The following is a 14,418-nucleotide window of genomic DNA, read 5'->3' as shown; positions in this document are numbered from 1 at the left end:
AAATGCAATGGGCAAAGATAGGCACGGAAGACGGCGTGACGTCAAAAGTCCCCCTATCTTTTCAGACCCACTTTTACCCTTGTGTAAGAGTAAACTGAGAGCATGACAGTTAACGTTTACGAATAATGTATTTTCGCTCAGAATTGCTCGAGTAAAACAGTAATAGAACATTATGAGTTTTCATAATTAGAGTAGATTTAAGGTAGTTATTTAGTAGCATCAGAATATAGGGAATATACAATTTTAAGTAAATTTCAAAAAAACAAATTTTCACTGAAATGTTACATGACAGTGTCGTGTTAGAACTAAATAACTTGGAGTTGATAATGAGTGCGGGGTAAGGGAGACTATATATAACATCATAACAAGGTCTAAAAGATTCTTTCAATTTTTGAGAACTAATGGACCCTTAGGAAATAATCCCAGTTACGCCAATGGGAATTGAATTGAAAATCTATATAAAGACTTTCTGCTTTGGCATGCTTCATAAGGACAATTCTAGTCTGCTCACGTGACCTTTGGGGTTCATGAATTTCTTAATACATTAATTGAGTTATCAATTCATTATTTATACGTTTCACTGCAGTTAGCTACTATTGGCAATGTAGTAACATTGCAACAAAATGTGACTAACACGACACGCATAATGTGACTTACACGACAGGGAAAGAAATTTGACTTACACGACATATTATATTTTGTATTTAAAAGAGTTACACGTACAGGGTGCGGCACGTAAAACGTCGTAATATTCTGGTATATGGTGTTTTTGGCAACACTTAAATAATCTACCTTCCTACCAAGAGATGGCGTGTCGAGGTTGGGTCGACTTACGTGACCTGCAGCAGTCACGTGCAGCCGCAGCCAGTGAAACTTGTCCAAACCAGTTGAAAAAAGGCCTCGCTGTGTTAAGCCGAGTGAGTGTCAATGTGTGATAATGCCGTATTCGATACCCGAGCGTGTTGCCATTGTTGAAGGGTTCATTCTCACTGGATCTTTTGTGAAAACAAAGAATTTGTTTCGGGAGAAATTTCCAGGACGTTCTGTGCCAGCAAAAAGCACCATTCAGGAATTGAATGAAAAATGGCGGCGTACAGGATCGGTTCAAAATGCTCCCAGGAACAGACGACCATCTGTCTGCACACCTGAATTAAAGATGCAGGTGGAGGAGATAATGACAAGAAGTCCTCGAAAGTCAACCAGGAGATTGAATCAACAGGTTCATGCGAGTGAGAGAAGTTGCAGACGTGTTTTAAGGGGACTGAAGTTAAAACCGTACAGGATAAGTGTTGTGCAAGAACTGATGGAGCCTGACCTGCAGAAGAGGGTGCATTTCTGTTCATGGCTGTTGAGCAATGTTGCCAGTGGTTTCTTGGATCCACTAATGCTCATCATGAATGACGAGGCGTGGTTCCACCTGTCTGGGTGCATAAATTCCCAAAACAACCGGTATTGGTCGACAGAAAATCCACACGCAATCCACCAGGTACCCTTGCATGATGAGAAGATTGGTGTTTGGTGTGCCATTTCCGCCACACGCGTTATTGGGCCCATATTCTTTGAGACGACAGTCAACAGTGACGTGTATATGGGAATCTTGGAGGAGTTTTATACACACTTGACCGAAGAGGAGCGTCAGTTACGTTACTTTCAGCAAGACGGTGCAACATGCCACACATTAGATGTATCATTGTTCCTTGTGCATGAGATGTTTACACCAGAGAGGACTATCAGCAAAGGCTTGTGGCCTCCTCGGTCACCAGACTTGTCCACGTGTTACTTTTACTTATGGGGACTGTTAAAGGGAAGAGTATACGAAACACATCCACACACAATTGAAGATCTTAAGACCAGGATCCAGGATGTCACCAATAGCATTACAACACAAGAACTGACAAGGGTATATATGAATCTCCTCAATCGTGCTCACATGTGTGTTGAAGTGGGCGGAGGACACTTTCAGCACCTGCTGTGAAGGTAAGTAGTCATATTCAATACATTACATTTCATTTATGTGTTGTAGTTAATCATATTCAATACATTACATTTCATTTTATGTGTTCACTTTACGTTTTACGTGCCGCACCCTGTATTATTTCGGGACTTTCTGCACGGCCTTCGATTACTGTGTCCAAATGAAGAAAATTTAGAATAACAGATTTTCTGTTTAATTATGTATACAAATACATAAATTTATTTATGTTTTCTTGTGACTTTCACCACAGCCTACTTAAATAATAAATTATTATAATTTTCTTGCTATTATTAGATTATGTGCAAAACAATATCAGTGATGTAAACACATACATTATCTTAATAAATACCATGCGCGATCTTCACTTACCAACAGGAATTAGCAGGAAGAAACTGTGTTAAAATCCAAATGTAGGTACGATATTCTGCGACATGAATGTTCCCATATTCTACCTCCTGCAGAGCGATCTACAAATCAACGTTGGTATTATCTTGTTCATATATAAAAAATTCAGCATTCTTAAAAATGAATTTTAATACTTATATAGACCATGATGAAACTTCAATTTTTTTCTTCGTAGGGTCACTTACCGCGGAATTGACCAAATATAGTAAATATAAATATGTAAATGGTATATCGTAAATATTATTTTAAATAATGTAGGTATGTAAATATTGTGAATGCCTTCTTTAAACAATACTGTAAATATATAATTAATTATTATATTGAACACTTATAAATATATCAATTACCTAAATATATGTAAATATTATCCTTAATCAATAACATACCCTACCATGTATATCACTGGAGAACAGGACTTAATGCTAATAAACAAATAACACAAATTTCAATTACATGTTTTATTCCTGTACCTACATACAAACAATTATTGCTATATCGATAAGTATGTGTATTCTCTATAAGATAAAGGAAAAATACATATACTGCGTCATATCACGTATTTACGGACCATACATACATACACTTTCACATGTTTTAATAATACTTTATGTGACGCTCAAACCTTTATACAAAATATTAGTATCCTATAAATATATATGGTACTTTATATAAGAAAAAGAATTAATATGGTTCATATAAGGTTCATACCTATGTGACAACCTACGATAAATCATCATAAGCTGAAAACCCTGGTTCATATAATATGGTTCATACCTATGTGACAACCTACGATAAATCATCATAAGCTGAAAACCCTGCTGAAATCAATGACGTCATAATGTCTTCTACAGGGATGCACAAATAACGTATTTGCAAATTAGACTTCAGTGAAAACTTCAAATAAAAATTTATATCATATCTGTCTAAAATACAACTAGAACATAACTAACACTTTCATAAGTAAAAGTCACAATATATACAAAAAACAATAGAAAGAAAGTTATATCAGTTACATAGGTAAAGAATTTTATATATATATATATATATATATATATATATATATATATATATATCAATTTTGGAACAAAAGTTAAGGTTACGCAACCCTCATTACAATTATAAGACACGACCAAAGAAGATATCCAACCCATCATTACGTAGAAGATAAGGTTAAAGCACATATATGAATAGAGTCATAGTATATAAGACTACAATACAAACCAAAGATGGAAGATATGCAACCCAATGTCATAACTCTAACGTGAGGTTATGCAACCCTACATAACATTTAAGGTGATGATAAAACACTTACACACATACGGAACATAATATCTAATCAATATGGTAGATATATTCCTGTCCACATATCAACAAGAACACATATACATACGTCCATTGAGAAAAGGTACTTATATACATACATAATTTGTGATTCAACTGTGTTTCGTACACGATTATCCCCAAACATCAATGAAAAAATAATATTGTACGTTAAAATCCCGTATCATTCAGTGAAAAGATCATATTAATTCATAAGATACTTTTCTTAGAGTTGTGCCCGTTTCCTCCTGCAATATCTGGTATACGGATGTAAAATATATACTAATCTATTGTGTACATATCATAATATAACATTAATAAACGTTGAACACAAAAAATCATTCTCTCTAACATTTTCATTACAAGTTAATCAATACTCATGAATAATTAATTTACTAATCTAATTTGTGCAAAAATATGTTAAATAAATCTTGTTTGAAGCCTACCTGCAAAAGAAAGAAGGAAGATACTGCTCAGGTAAACACATTATTGCACCCCTCATAAACCTAAAGGCAGGTAAAGAGTTTATTAGCCCCTGCAATAAAAATAAACTCAGCTAAAGATTCGATCTTCCCTAACCTCGTGTGGCAGAATCATAAAACAAACTGGTTGACAGGGTACAGGTCAATTGAAAAGGGTTCTTTAAGCCGTAAAGGACCTCCTTCAAACAATGGAATACAAATTATCATTCGTTCCTCGTTCTTGTCTTGTTCCTCCTCTATCCTCTTATTATTGGTTCCTTCAAGTTTCTGGGCAGAATAAAAGTTCTAAAACCATTCTCCAACTCTGGTTTTCCATTTGCTGGAGTCTTTCTATACAAGTTAACAAGCTCCGTCTCCTGTCTCGAAGCTCAAACAAGTTAGAACAGAAATAACTACCTCTTATCATGGTATATTTCCCTATCTCGTAACAACCAAAAACTGCTAATAATTCATGCAAATTTAAACATAAATTAATACAAATTAACATAATTGATTAGATTTTCTTCCTCTATTCTATCAATATATTCTTTAGACCTATTGTCAAACCTACCCTAATTTGCATACGCGTTCCTCGCAATACTTCTACTTTGTGAAAAAAGGAATTCCTAGCATTCTTTCATGCACCTGTGTCTCCTTCCTCCCCCCATTTTCAGTTAGTTTCTTTAAGTTCATTCAGCTGTTCCTCAGCGCTTCAGGAAAAGACGACAAAGGAAGGAACAAGTTTTCTGTGAGGCTTAGGAAGGATGATAAGTTTACTTTGTATTCTCAACCATTTATGTGTTTCCATCAAGTGATACCAACTTAGATATCAAAGTATATCATCAAAAAATGTTTTACAATAATTTTTATTGCATGGCAAAAGTGAAAATCTCTACAAAAATGGCAAAGAACTAAGAAAAATCACCAAAAACAGTACAAAATTATCATAAAATAACCAGAAATTGCACCACAAAATAGAAAAATATGTAAAAATTTAATAAAACACATAATTTTTATCATAGGAGGTTGGCATCACTTTTTCGTGACGTATGCGGTCTATGCTACTGTGTCCCATATCAAAAATTACTTCCTACAAAAATTGTTCAATTTTACTAGCTTTTTCGAATGAGGTATCTATCACTCGACCTATATTCCCATTTGAAAATTTCACGCACAACTCTCCCCCAAATTGGGGGGCGAGGGAACCTCGTGTTTGACTCATTTTTAGGCCCCTTCGTATTGTATTAGCTCGCGACATTTTTCTAATTTGATGTATAGTTCGTGAGATATTGGCTTGGAACACTTATTTTGAACTACAGTATATATATAAAAGTTTTTTTTTACATAAAATAGTGTATTTAACGTTTCATTTAAAATAAATTTCTGATTAGCATATTTGTTCCAAAATAAACATCGGACAGCTTGACAACAATATATTTCGGGTCTTTAACGATTTTGAGCAACAAAGTAAAATCTGTAGATAATGTTGCTACCACTCCCAAATTTACCGGCATTAGCCATGACTTCCTAGAATTTATATTTATCCAAACTGAATTCAAAACATTCTTCATGAACATAGTCAAAGTGGTTCTCAGCCTCCTAGGATGTCTCTACTTCCGTCTTATTGTGTGTTATAGAAGAAAAATCTCGTCCAGTTCTTTACCAGGAGGTAATGTGCCTAAGATCGATGACACATTCCCGCGCTGGATGGCGATGCTGATACGTTGGAAAAGGAATGCAGTAGCTCGGGGGTCACCAGTTTTGATTGCTATTCGATGACCAACCTCATTAATGAAATTAGATCCTTCGTGACCCCAAGACCCACTAGTTTCTATTGCTACTGTTACAAACCAATATTTGTCCAATAGGTTTGAGTATTTTAGTCTTTTGTCTGATTCTCTGTGAGCGGCGACGAGACCTGCCTGAATTGAAGAATGGGATAAGTTGGAAGGAGCAAACGTATCGGAACATGTGAAATCCCAGACTAGTGCCTTTCCATTTTTCCACGGTACCAAAGTCATGCCATCAGGCCTTTTACCATCAGAGCGGCAACAACCATTTGGTTCTTTTATTGAAGGAACTCCCGCTGAAACGAGGGCTCTACAAATAATGTCGTTTACAATATGATGTCGAGATTGTCTTCCCGCACTTTTTTTACATTAAAGACCATGTAATCCTTTATTATCAACATATGCGTTGCAAGCAGGACAAAAGTGAGGCTCACAGATATTAGCACCTAAGCGCAGAGCTGTAGCAATACGAAAGCTCTCATTAGAAAGGTGTAGGCCGAGTGTGTGAGAAGGTAGGGCTTGAAGCCATGCTCCGTTTTTGAAGGAGGAGACAGCTAACAGCCTGGCTTTGTCATCTGGGTTATTGGTTGATGATAGGAGTGAAGATAAATGAAGCTTGACTATAGGTTCATCCCAAACAGACTGAACATGTCTTTTGTCGTTAGATGGGGGATCCATTCCAACCAGACTAGTCCGTTTATCGATGCATTCTTGTACATCTCGAATCGAGTCTAAGTCAATCTCTTGTTGAAGAAGAGATCCAATTAGTTCTCGTGAGCCATAGAATGATGCGAGGAAAGAAGGTATGGCGATATCCATGGCTCGACGAATCCCAAGGCCCCCATTCTCCACTGGTAAGGAAGCTTGTAACCATGAACTGTCTTTCAAAGAACAGTTTAGGATGGATTCCAGTCCTGTTCTAAGAGTGTGGTCGAAATTGTCAAGGAATTTATCATCCTGCCAAGAAGGGGAACAACGAAGGAAATACAGTAATCTTGGAAGTGAGAGTGAAGCTCGTAGTAAATAATAGGCGGAGTGTGCAGAAAGGTTTGATAATTGAGAAAAAAAGAATTCTAATTTTGATATCTTGTCCAATAAAATTTTGCTCCTTGATTCGGTAGAGATGGCAGCCCCTAAAAGTTCCGCATTGGTAGGAGATAAGAGTTTGATACCAGGTGCTACTTCATTAAACCTTTCATAAAGGTCATGGATTTCATCAACTCTGGCGCTCAGAAAACTCACTTCACATTTGGCAGAGTTAAGAAACAATCCAATAGATGAAGCTTCTAGACGAATTTTACTAAAAGCGCATAGTACTACGTCGATATTTCCAGCTATGGTACCGTCGTCTAAGTACCAGATATTTAAATCTGTGTTAATATCCTTAACAATGTGATGGATGGTTAGGGCGAACAGTGCTGGTCCAAGTGGGTCACCTTGCTGTACTCCACGTTGTGAGTGGATTATGTTATCACTTATAAAAAGATTGCTTGGTTGGGAGTAGCATTGGTAGATGTATGGATAGTAAGTTGGAAAGTTAGTTTTAACAGATTGTAACATTGAGTCGCGGTTGAGTTCATTGAAGGCGTTGCGGAAGTCAATTTTCAAAAATGCTTTCACTTCAGTATGGGAAGATGAGTAGTACATTCTGGCAGCATGTACGGCAGATTCTGCTCCGAATGGTATACAGACCCCTAGTTGGTGTGGTGATAGAATCTTAATTAAAGAATCTCGTATCCGGAAGCAGATAATTTTTGCTGATAAGCGTCTCCAAACATTGCCAACAGCTATTGGGCGAATTCCACCGCTTTTCTTCTTCAGTGCTATAAGTGAAGCACCAAAAAAAATTGGCCGTAAAATGGTCGGCACTTTCCCAGATATAATTAAGTGCATAAATTCACAAATGGCTGTGGTTAAGCGTTCCCTTGAATCAAAGTCTTGATTTGTAAGTAGATCTTTTAAGATTGAGGGACGGAGATTATCCATTCCGCCTGCCGAACCAGAGGGGAAGGATCTTATCGCCTTTAATAATTCGATGGAAGAGACTTTAGTTATTGTAGTCAAGTCCTCGGGTGGTTCGGGATTGATGAATGAGTGAGCGTGGGCTGGATGCTTTTCTCTGAGAGCATGTAGTACTGACGTATCTGGCGTAACCACAGTGTCATCGGATATCAGTAGTCTGATAGCGCCGCGTATATCACCATCTGCTAATTTTTGTTCGATGCTCTTGGTACGTAAACGTAAAGTTATATATAACAATCACCAGATACAGCTCAGAAGCCCTTTTACACTGGATATCCAACAACAACATTAACAATGGAAAGGATTTGGGAAGGTATCGGCCAGGGCCTGTTTAGTAGGTACCATCCCGGTAGTTGCCTGGTAGGACTGAGGAAAACCCTGGAAAACCTCAGTCAGGATGGTCGGCAGCGGGATTCGAACCCACGACCTCCCGAATGCGAAGCCAACGCTCTAGCACTTGAGCTAATTCGCTCGGTCTTATATATCTGACATCCCTAATAATGTTAAAAACGGTTATCCAAATTATACGCTTCTAAGCAGATAATAGTTGACAATGAGATTATGAAGGACTGATTTTGGATCTGAATGTAATGTTTTAGGTCATGACATCTATCGACCAAGCTTACGAAAACAGTCTGTTTTCACTATGTTCACTTACTGACGAACCTTCTTCCTTCGGACGCACTCCAGCGTGAACCCTCCAGCTTCGTCCTGACGTGACTCAGTTAAATATTATTCGTGTTAAAACGTGCTTTTTAGTGGCAACTAGGGTAAGTTCGTTTTTGCTTTCTGCACTGCAGTTTGTATGGTTTATGTCCGGACGCTTTATTTATACCCAGAGGAGTTAAGCCATTCTAAAACGAATGTGCTCCTAGGATAAACAGGAATGGAACGAAACGACAAAAAATAATTCATGTATCGTTGAGTGAGTCTGAAAGAGGTTACCTCATGACTCGTTGAATACGTCGGACTATGTAACCACAATAAATTCAATTATGCATTTTCTAAGAAAAGAAGTATATATTACATGGATTCGTGTACGTATCCGTAAACTGAGATAGCGCGGATTTTTCTTTCCTGATAAAATAATAATAATAACAATAATAATAATAATAATAATAATAATAACTAAAGCCAGTTTGTTTATTTTCATGCAAAATCACGTATTCTTGACTACTTCAAGATTTGTAAGAGCATTCGTTTGCTAAATCAATATTGCTTGCGCTTTTATAAATTTCAGTTCCAAATGTCCAAAACAGTTCAAGTTTCAAATATTTTATCTTAAATAATATGTTTCGCAGAGTTAACACATTTTACTAGAAAATTCGAGCATATATACAATTTACTTGCAAAATTTGCATATAGATCAGAACCAAATATTGCCTCTCAAATGTAGGAGAAATTATGTATTTACATAAAGTCATAAATATTTCACACATGGGGTCTACACTCGTGAAATGCAAACACAATTTATCAGTTTAACATGAACACTTACTCCAAAACATCGTATCATCGTTTCAAAATCGTATTAATCCGAGTGCAAAGTACATTATGGCTCGAATTTTACGATCTGAACTGGAATGACATTAGAATGTCTTAACTATTACTCTGCAAAATCAAGGTGCATATAATGAAATTGAGATCATAGCAGAAAAGAAAACCTCTATTGCTGAAAAGTAAGGAAGCGGAAAAAGTAGTAGTTGCAATAGCTTCCTCTCAACCTGTAATTGCAAAAAATAGTAAGCAGGGTATTTGAGAAACAGAAATACATAGCACTAGTCACGAGGCTTACAAACTTATCAACTTGTTTTCAGAAATAAGTCCAAGCAGTGTCCGTATGTAGAAGGCAGCGATGTCGTTCGTGAATGTTATCCATGGAATTTCAGCGTTGTGACCAGATTTTGTTACTGTGGAGGAATTTGTTACTAGATTGGTCGCGTGAAAATCAATGCTACGTACTATCACGAACATACGTTTACGCACATTTACAACAATGAAATTCCTATACTGTGTAGCATGGGTGGCGATTAAGGGCGGAAGAAGGTGCAGTTGCCCCCCACTTTTTTGAAGTGACCCCTTAATGTATATAGTTGCATTCAGATATATTAAGTTTTTGTATGTATTACTGGTTCAGAGAAAAAATGGTGCCATATTATATTTGCCGTTCCGTGAGTACGTATTAGTTATTTGTCTTCCCGTGGAGTTAAGAAAGCTACAATAATTGCGTATTAGTTGCCACGGATAATGGTTCAAAAATTAACCTATTGGAGCGCAACAATTCCAGCGTACTTTCATTCCTTCTTACAAGGGCTCGATTGTTAGTCAGCTGCTTTGAAACTAACTGAGAGAATATTTCGCAGAAAAAGAAGTCTTTCACAACTTATTCTTTAATCGCACAAACATCGATAGTTAATAAAATGTCTTTTCTTCTTTCTAATAGTAAGGAATAGTAATTAACAAGAGAGTAATAAGACACAACTCTACATTTTCCATTACTTTGCCTACAGCATTTATGATACTCCGCAGTTACAAATTCGTGGTGAAAGAAAAAAAGTTTTCTTCTTTTACTAGCAGACACAATAATGCTACTCCTTTTCGTTTGCTTTTCTTTCTTTGAACAGAAATCTAGAAAATATAAACATTATTTTCAGCACAGTTTAGGCCTATTTTGTATAACTGGAGTGTGGAGTGATTCTAAGTCTTGTTGTGTTTTGATGTGTTCCAAGGAAGTGAAAACTGCACTTAATGGTAATGGGCATGTTTCAGGAAGCTGCAAAAGTAATTATTTCTTTAAATATCGTAATATATGCTTGTAGTGTTTACTGTCTTTAATTTTCTAAGAGTAATAACATACATTTAATAGCATATGTGGAATTAAAAATATACCGTTAAGGCGTTCATTAATCCCCAGAGTCAATATAACTTTTGCAAAAACAAGCCTTATTATTGATTACAATGATTAATTTTGTCCTTTCTATTTATATGTTATCCAAATTTGTTATTAAATAATCTCATCACAATTTTCCAAACAGAATTTTCCGATGTTCATGAGCAATGAATAAAATATTTTCTTACACCTTTGTTGTTTAAGAGTACAAAGGGGTAGTACCTACTTGCGGTGTTCTTGTCAATTTACTTAATAAAATATAAAATACGATATACGTTTTTTTTTTTATCTGAAAAAGATATTATCTATCCTATTAGTTATACAACCTTGCGTCAACCGAACCCCGAAAACTAACATTGATATACAAATATTCACATCATTGCTTTCACTTTCAGCGACCAATCGCCGCCACTGCGTGCCGAGTAGAACCAGCCAGAAGTTACCGTATTTTACAAACCCGTCTAATACTAAGTATCGCTGCCCTACTAGAGACGGATGGAGGTCTCCATCGACATTCGTGACGCTCCCCTCACCGACATCCAAGTAGGGCAGCGAACCGAATGGCAACCAAATGGATAATTGTGTTTGGATTTCTGAAACATTGGTCTTCGTGTAAGTACGCACAATTTTCAGCATCTTGAAAATATACCAACATGAGAGGAATGAAATATTCTTAGCGAGAAAGCACAGTTTTCTGGAAACTGCGCTGCTGGTCAATCATTTTCAGAGTATTGGTCGTCACATAGAACACAACTTGTCCTCAACGGATGAACCATAATAAATAAGTGAATATTTCAGAGTCGTTTATATGGAATTCACGCAGTCTCTGTACTCCATTATTGTGTACAGAACAAATCTAGAATTGATCTACATTTCTACTAAATTTCTGTTCTTCTATTCGAGTTCTAATGTGTTTACATAATATTTAGTCTTGGTTAATTGTAATTATATCAGCCTTGATTCAACACAACTACAGACTAGTATTACTAACATAAATTTGTGCCACGAAAATGAAATTTTAAATTCAAACTTAAATACACATTAAAACCAAGATTATATATTGTCTAGCTACAATGTTTATAAAACAAGTGGATAAGTCGAAACTTAAAAAAAAATCGTAAATTACGATAGCCAAAAACTAATTTTAATACATTAATTACCTTGCATTTGAAGTGAATTTATTTTGTGCTTCCAAACAACAGACTTTTAGTCCATAACCAAATGCTAAAAGCCGAGCTAAATGTCCAACACCAGATCCAACATCCACAAGATATGAACACTGAAGAGTCTCAGCTGTCAAAACTGCAACCTGTAAAAGTAATCAGTTATAATTAGAGCAACCCACATCATGCTTTATTTTTTGTTTAATTATGCTTTATATTTTTCAAATTATGCTTTATTGTTAATTTCAGTCATTGTTTTACATTAATCTTATATAATGTATATTTACTATATATTAAATATTCTAAATATCCTGATCTATTTATTAATATTTTATGCAACCAGTTTCTTTCATATTTAACGCACTTTCGACTTAACGCATTTTAAAGAGATATGGTTTACTCGAGTCATTTTTTTATCACTTGTGTGCGCCTTAGAGGTGCATATATACAGAAAGGGAAAGCAAAAGATGCCACCAAAAATTGCACAAAGTGCTGACGTTGAAGAGCTACATATAACAATATAGTGTACTATTCATTGTTGGCGGAAAATTTTTCTTCTTTTCCTTTTTTCTTCTCTCCACTTCAAAGGATTACACCGAACAGTTTACAGAAACAAAAATAATATTTCCATTGTTGCATTGTTATGTTCTCAAGGATTTTGATCGTAAATATTGATTGTACCAAATATTAATACACTACGTTAAGCTTGCAGTTAAACAGAATTTTTCAAGAATTATGCTATATATTTTAAATTATGCTTTATTTTCTAAAATTATGCTTTTAAAGTTAGTTTCTTCTGAGCCCTTAGACAACCACAAATATGTTAAAGGTACCAACCATATATGTAAATTGCTGTTATGGTTTTATGCTCTTGGGTTGCCATAGTTATAAATAAGTTAAGATTTGATATGCCTTTACTCACTAACGATAAGTTGTATATATGTTAAATTGGAAATATTGGCAAAATGTGTGTGAAGTAAGTCTTCCCAACATAAAACAAATAAGATTCCTCTTCTTCCTCTGAAACACGGTCATAATTTCTTGTTCCACAAATCAGAAGCTGAAAATTGGATAAGTGGAACAAGGAAAAATTTAAATATAGTTTACATAAATATTATTAATACGAAATTAAGGATAAAACGAGAAATTAGGATATATTCAAAGCGAAGCAAAGGGTTTTTTTTTATTAGTACGTTTCAAAAATTTGTTTCCCACAAGCACTCTTTGATGCAATTACTTGTATTGCATTAGTTTTGCTGTAGCATTACACTCTCGCAAAATGCAAACATAAACAATGAATATTGACAGCAAGTCCGCTTTTAAGGAACAGAAAAATGCAGAAAATACAAGTCTACATAGATACAGTGCATAGAAGTATATCTCTCTTCCCTCCTTCATGATATATATTATTGGATATTATCAATTACTGATGAAAGAAGAAAAAAGTAAACGAAGATAAAGAGAAGATAGAAATGTTGATAATTATGCTTAATTTTTTCTGATTTCTAAAAGTTAATAAGGTTTTGTAGCCTTCCTTGCTTGTTGCTTTTTTTTTTAAAAAAAAAAAAAAGAAAGAACCTGGTTATGACTGTAGAGTGAGAGAGCGAGAGAAATATATTCCTTTGCTGGTTGGTTAGTTCAAGATCGCTTGCGCGGTAGAAGACATGCCTTATCGCGATCGTAGCGCCGTTGGCCTTCGAGGAAACTCGCAGCCTTCTCAGCCGCGAACTGACCCTTGATTTCTGAAGGAAAGCGGATGTATCTCCTGTCTTCGAGCAGGCCGATGAATTATTGTGGATGTCGGATAATGGGCCGCGTGTCTTGTTCTTTGGCTTTGTTTTGTAGTATCAGCTTTTTCCTGTGTTAAGTTACAGTTGGAAATTGTTAAATCACAAGAATAAAGGTGCAAGCTGTGTGGTGTTTTGTGACGAATTTTTCTAAAAGGGAAGAAATATAGTGATACGAGTGTTGCCAATGGAAGGTTGGTCTTTGACAATATGGTTTAGAGCAATCTAAGTAAGATTGAATAACTAGGATTATGCTCTGTGGCTTTTCCCTGTATTGCGAATGGAATTGGAAGTATTAAGTTAAAATTGCGGTTGCTTAAATTTCTATTCAGACAATTAGTTGCATATACAGTAGACCAGGGGCATTTGATGATTGCATTCTTTTGCGTGCATATATGAAAAGTTGGCATAAGTCTTGGTCGTTCGATCGCTGTCTCATTTTGGAGACAAGCCGATTGTATTTTCGGAGAGTGATCAAATGGTGGAATGTCCATGTGGGTCAATCAAGTGTAAGGAAAGATTGATTTGCAACTGAGTATAGATAACACTGTTCTTGGTCATTACTTTTCACAATAGCTTGTTATCGGTGCAGTAATACTCGTTATATC

General features: G+C 35.7%; 1 protein-coding gene across 14 annotated transcripts in view; it reads right to left on the bottom strand.

Annotated features, from left to right (window-relative positions):
• Positions 1 to 14,418, bottom strand: part of LOC145678403 (methyltransferase-like protein 25B) — an 881,238-nt gene that overhangs the window by 664,294 nt on the left and 202,526 nt on the right. For all 14 annotated transcript variants that reach the window (XR_014130376.1, XM_081748506.1, XM_081748507.1 and 11 more), the window contains one exon: positions 12,021 to 12,169. Coding sequence is in view for 13 of the 14 variants with exons in the window: in XM_081748506.1 (XP_081604632.1) it covers positions 12,021 to 12,169 (149 nt within the window). In the remaining variant the exon portion in view is untranslated. The remainder of the gene's footprint in view (positions 1 to 12,020; positions 12,170 to 14,418) is intronic.

The sequence above is a fragment of the Thermobia domestica genome, chromosome 2 (genome assembly GCF_964235325.1).
Source record: "Thermobia domestica chromosome 2, izTheDome1.hap1.1, whole genome shotgun sequence".
Taxonomy (NCBI): domain Eukaryota; kingdom Metazoa; phylum Arthropoda; class Insecta; order Zygentoma; family Lepismatidae; genus Thermobia; species Thermobia domestica.
The sequence above is the reverse complement of the archived record's forward strand: the minus strand, read 5'-3'. Positions and strand labels throughout refer to the sequence as shown.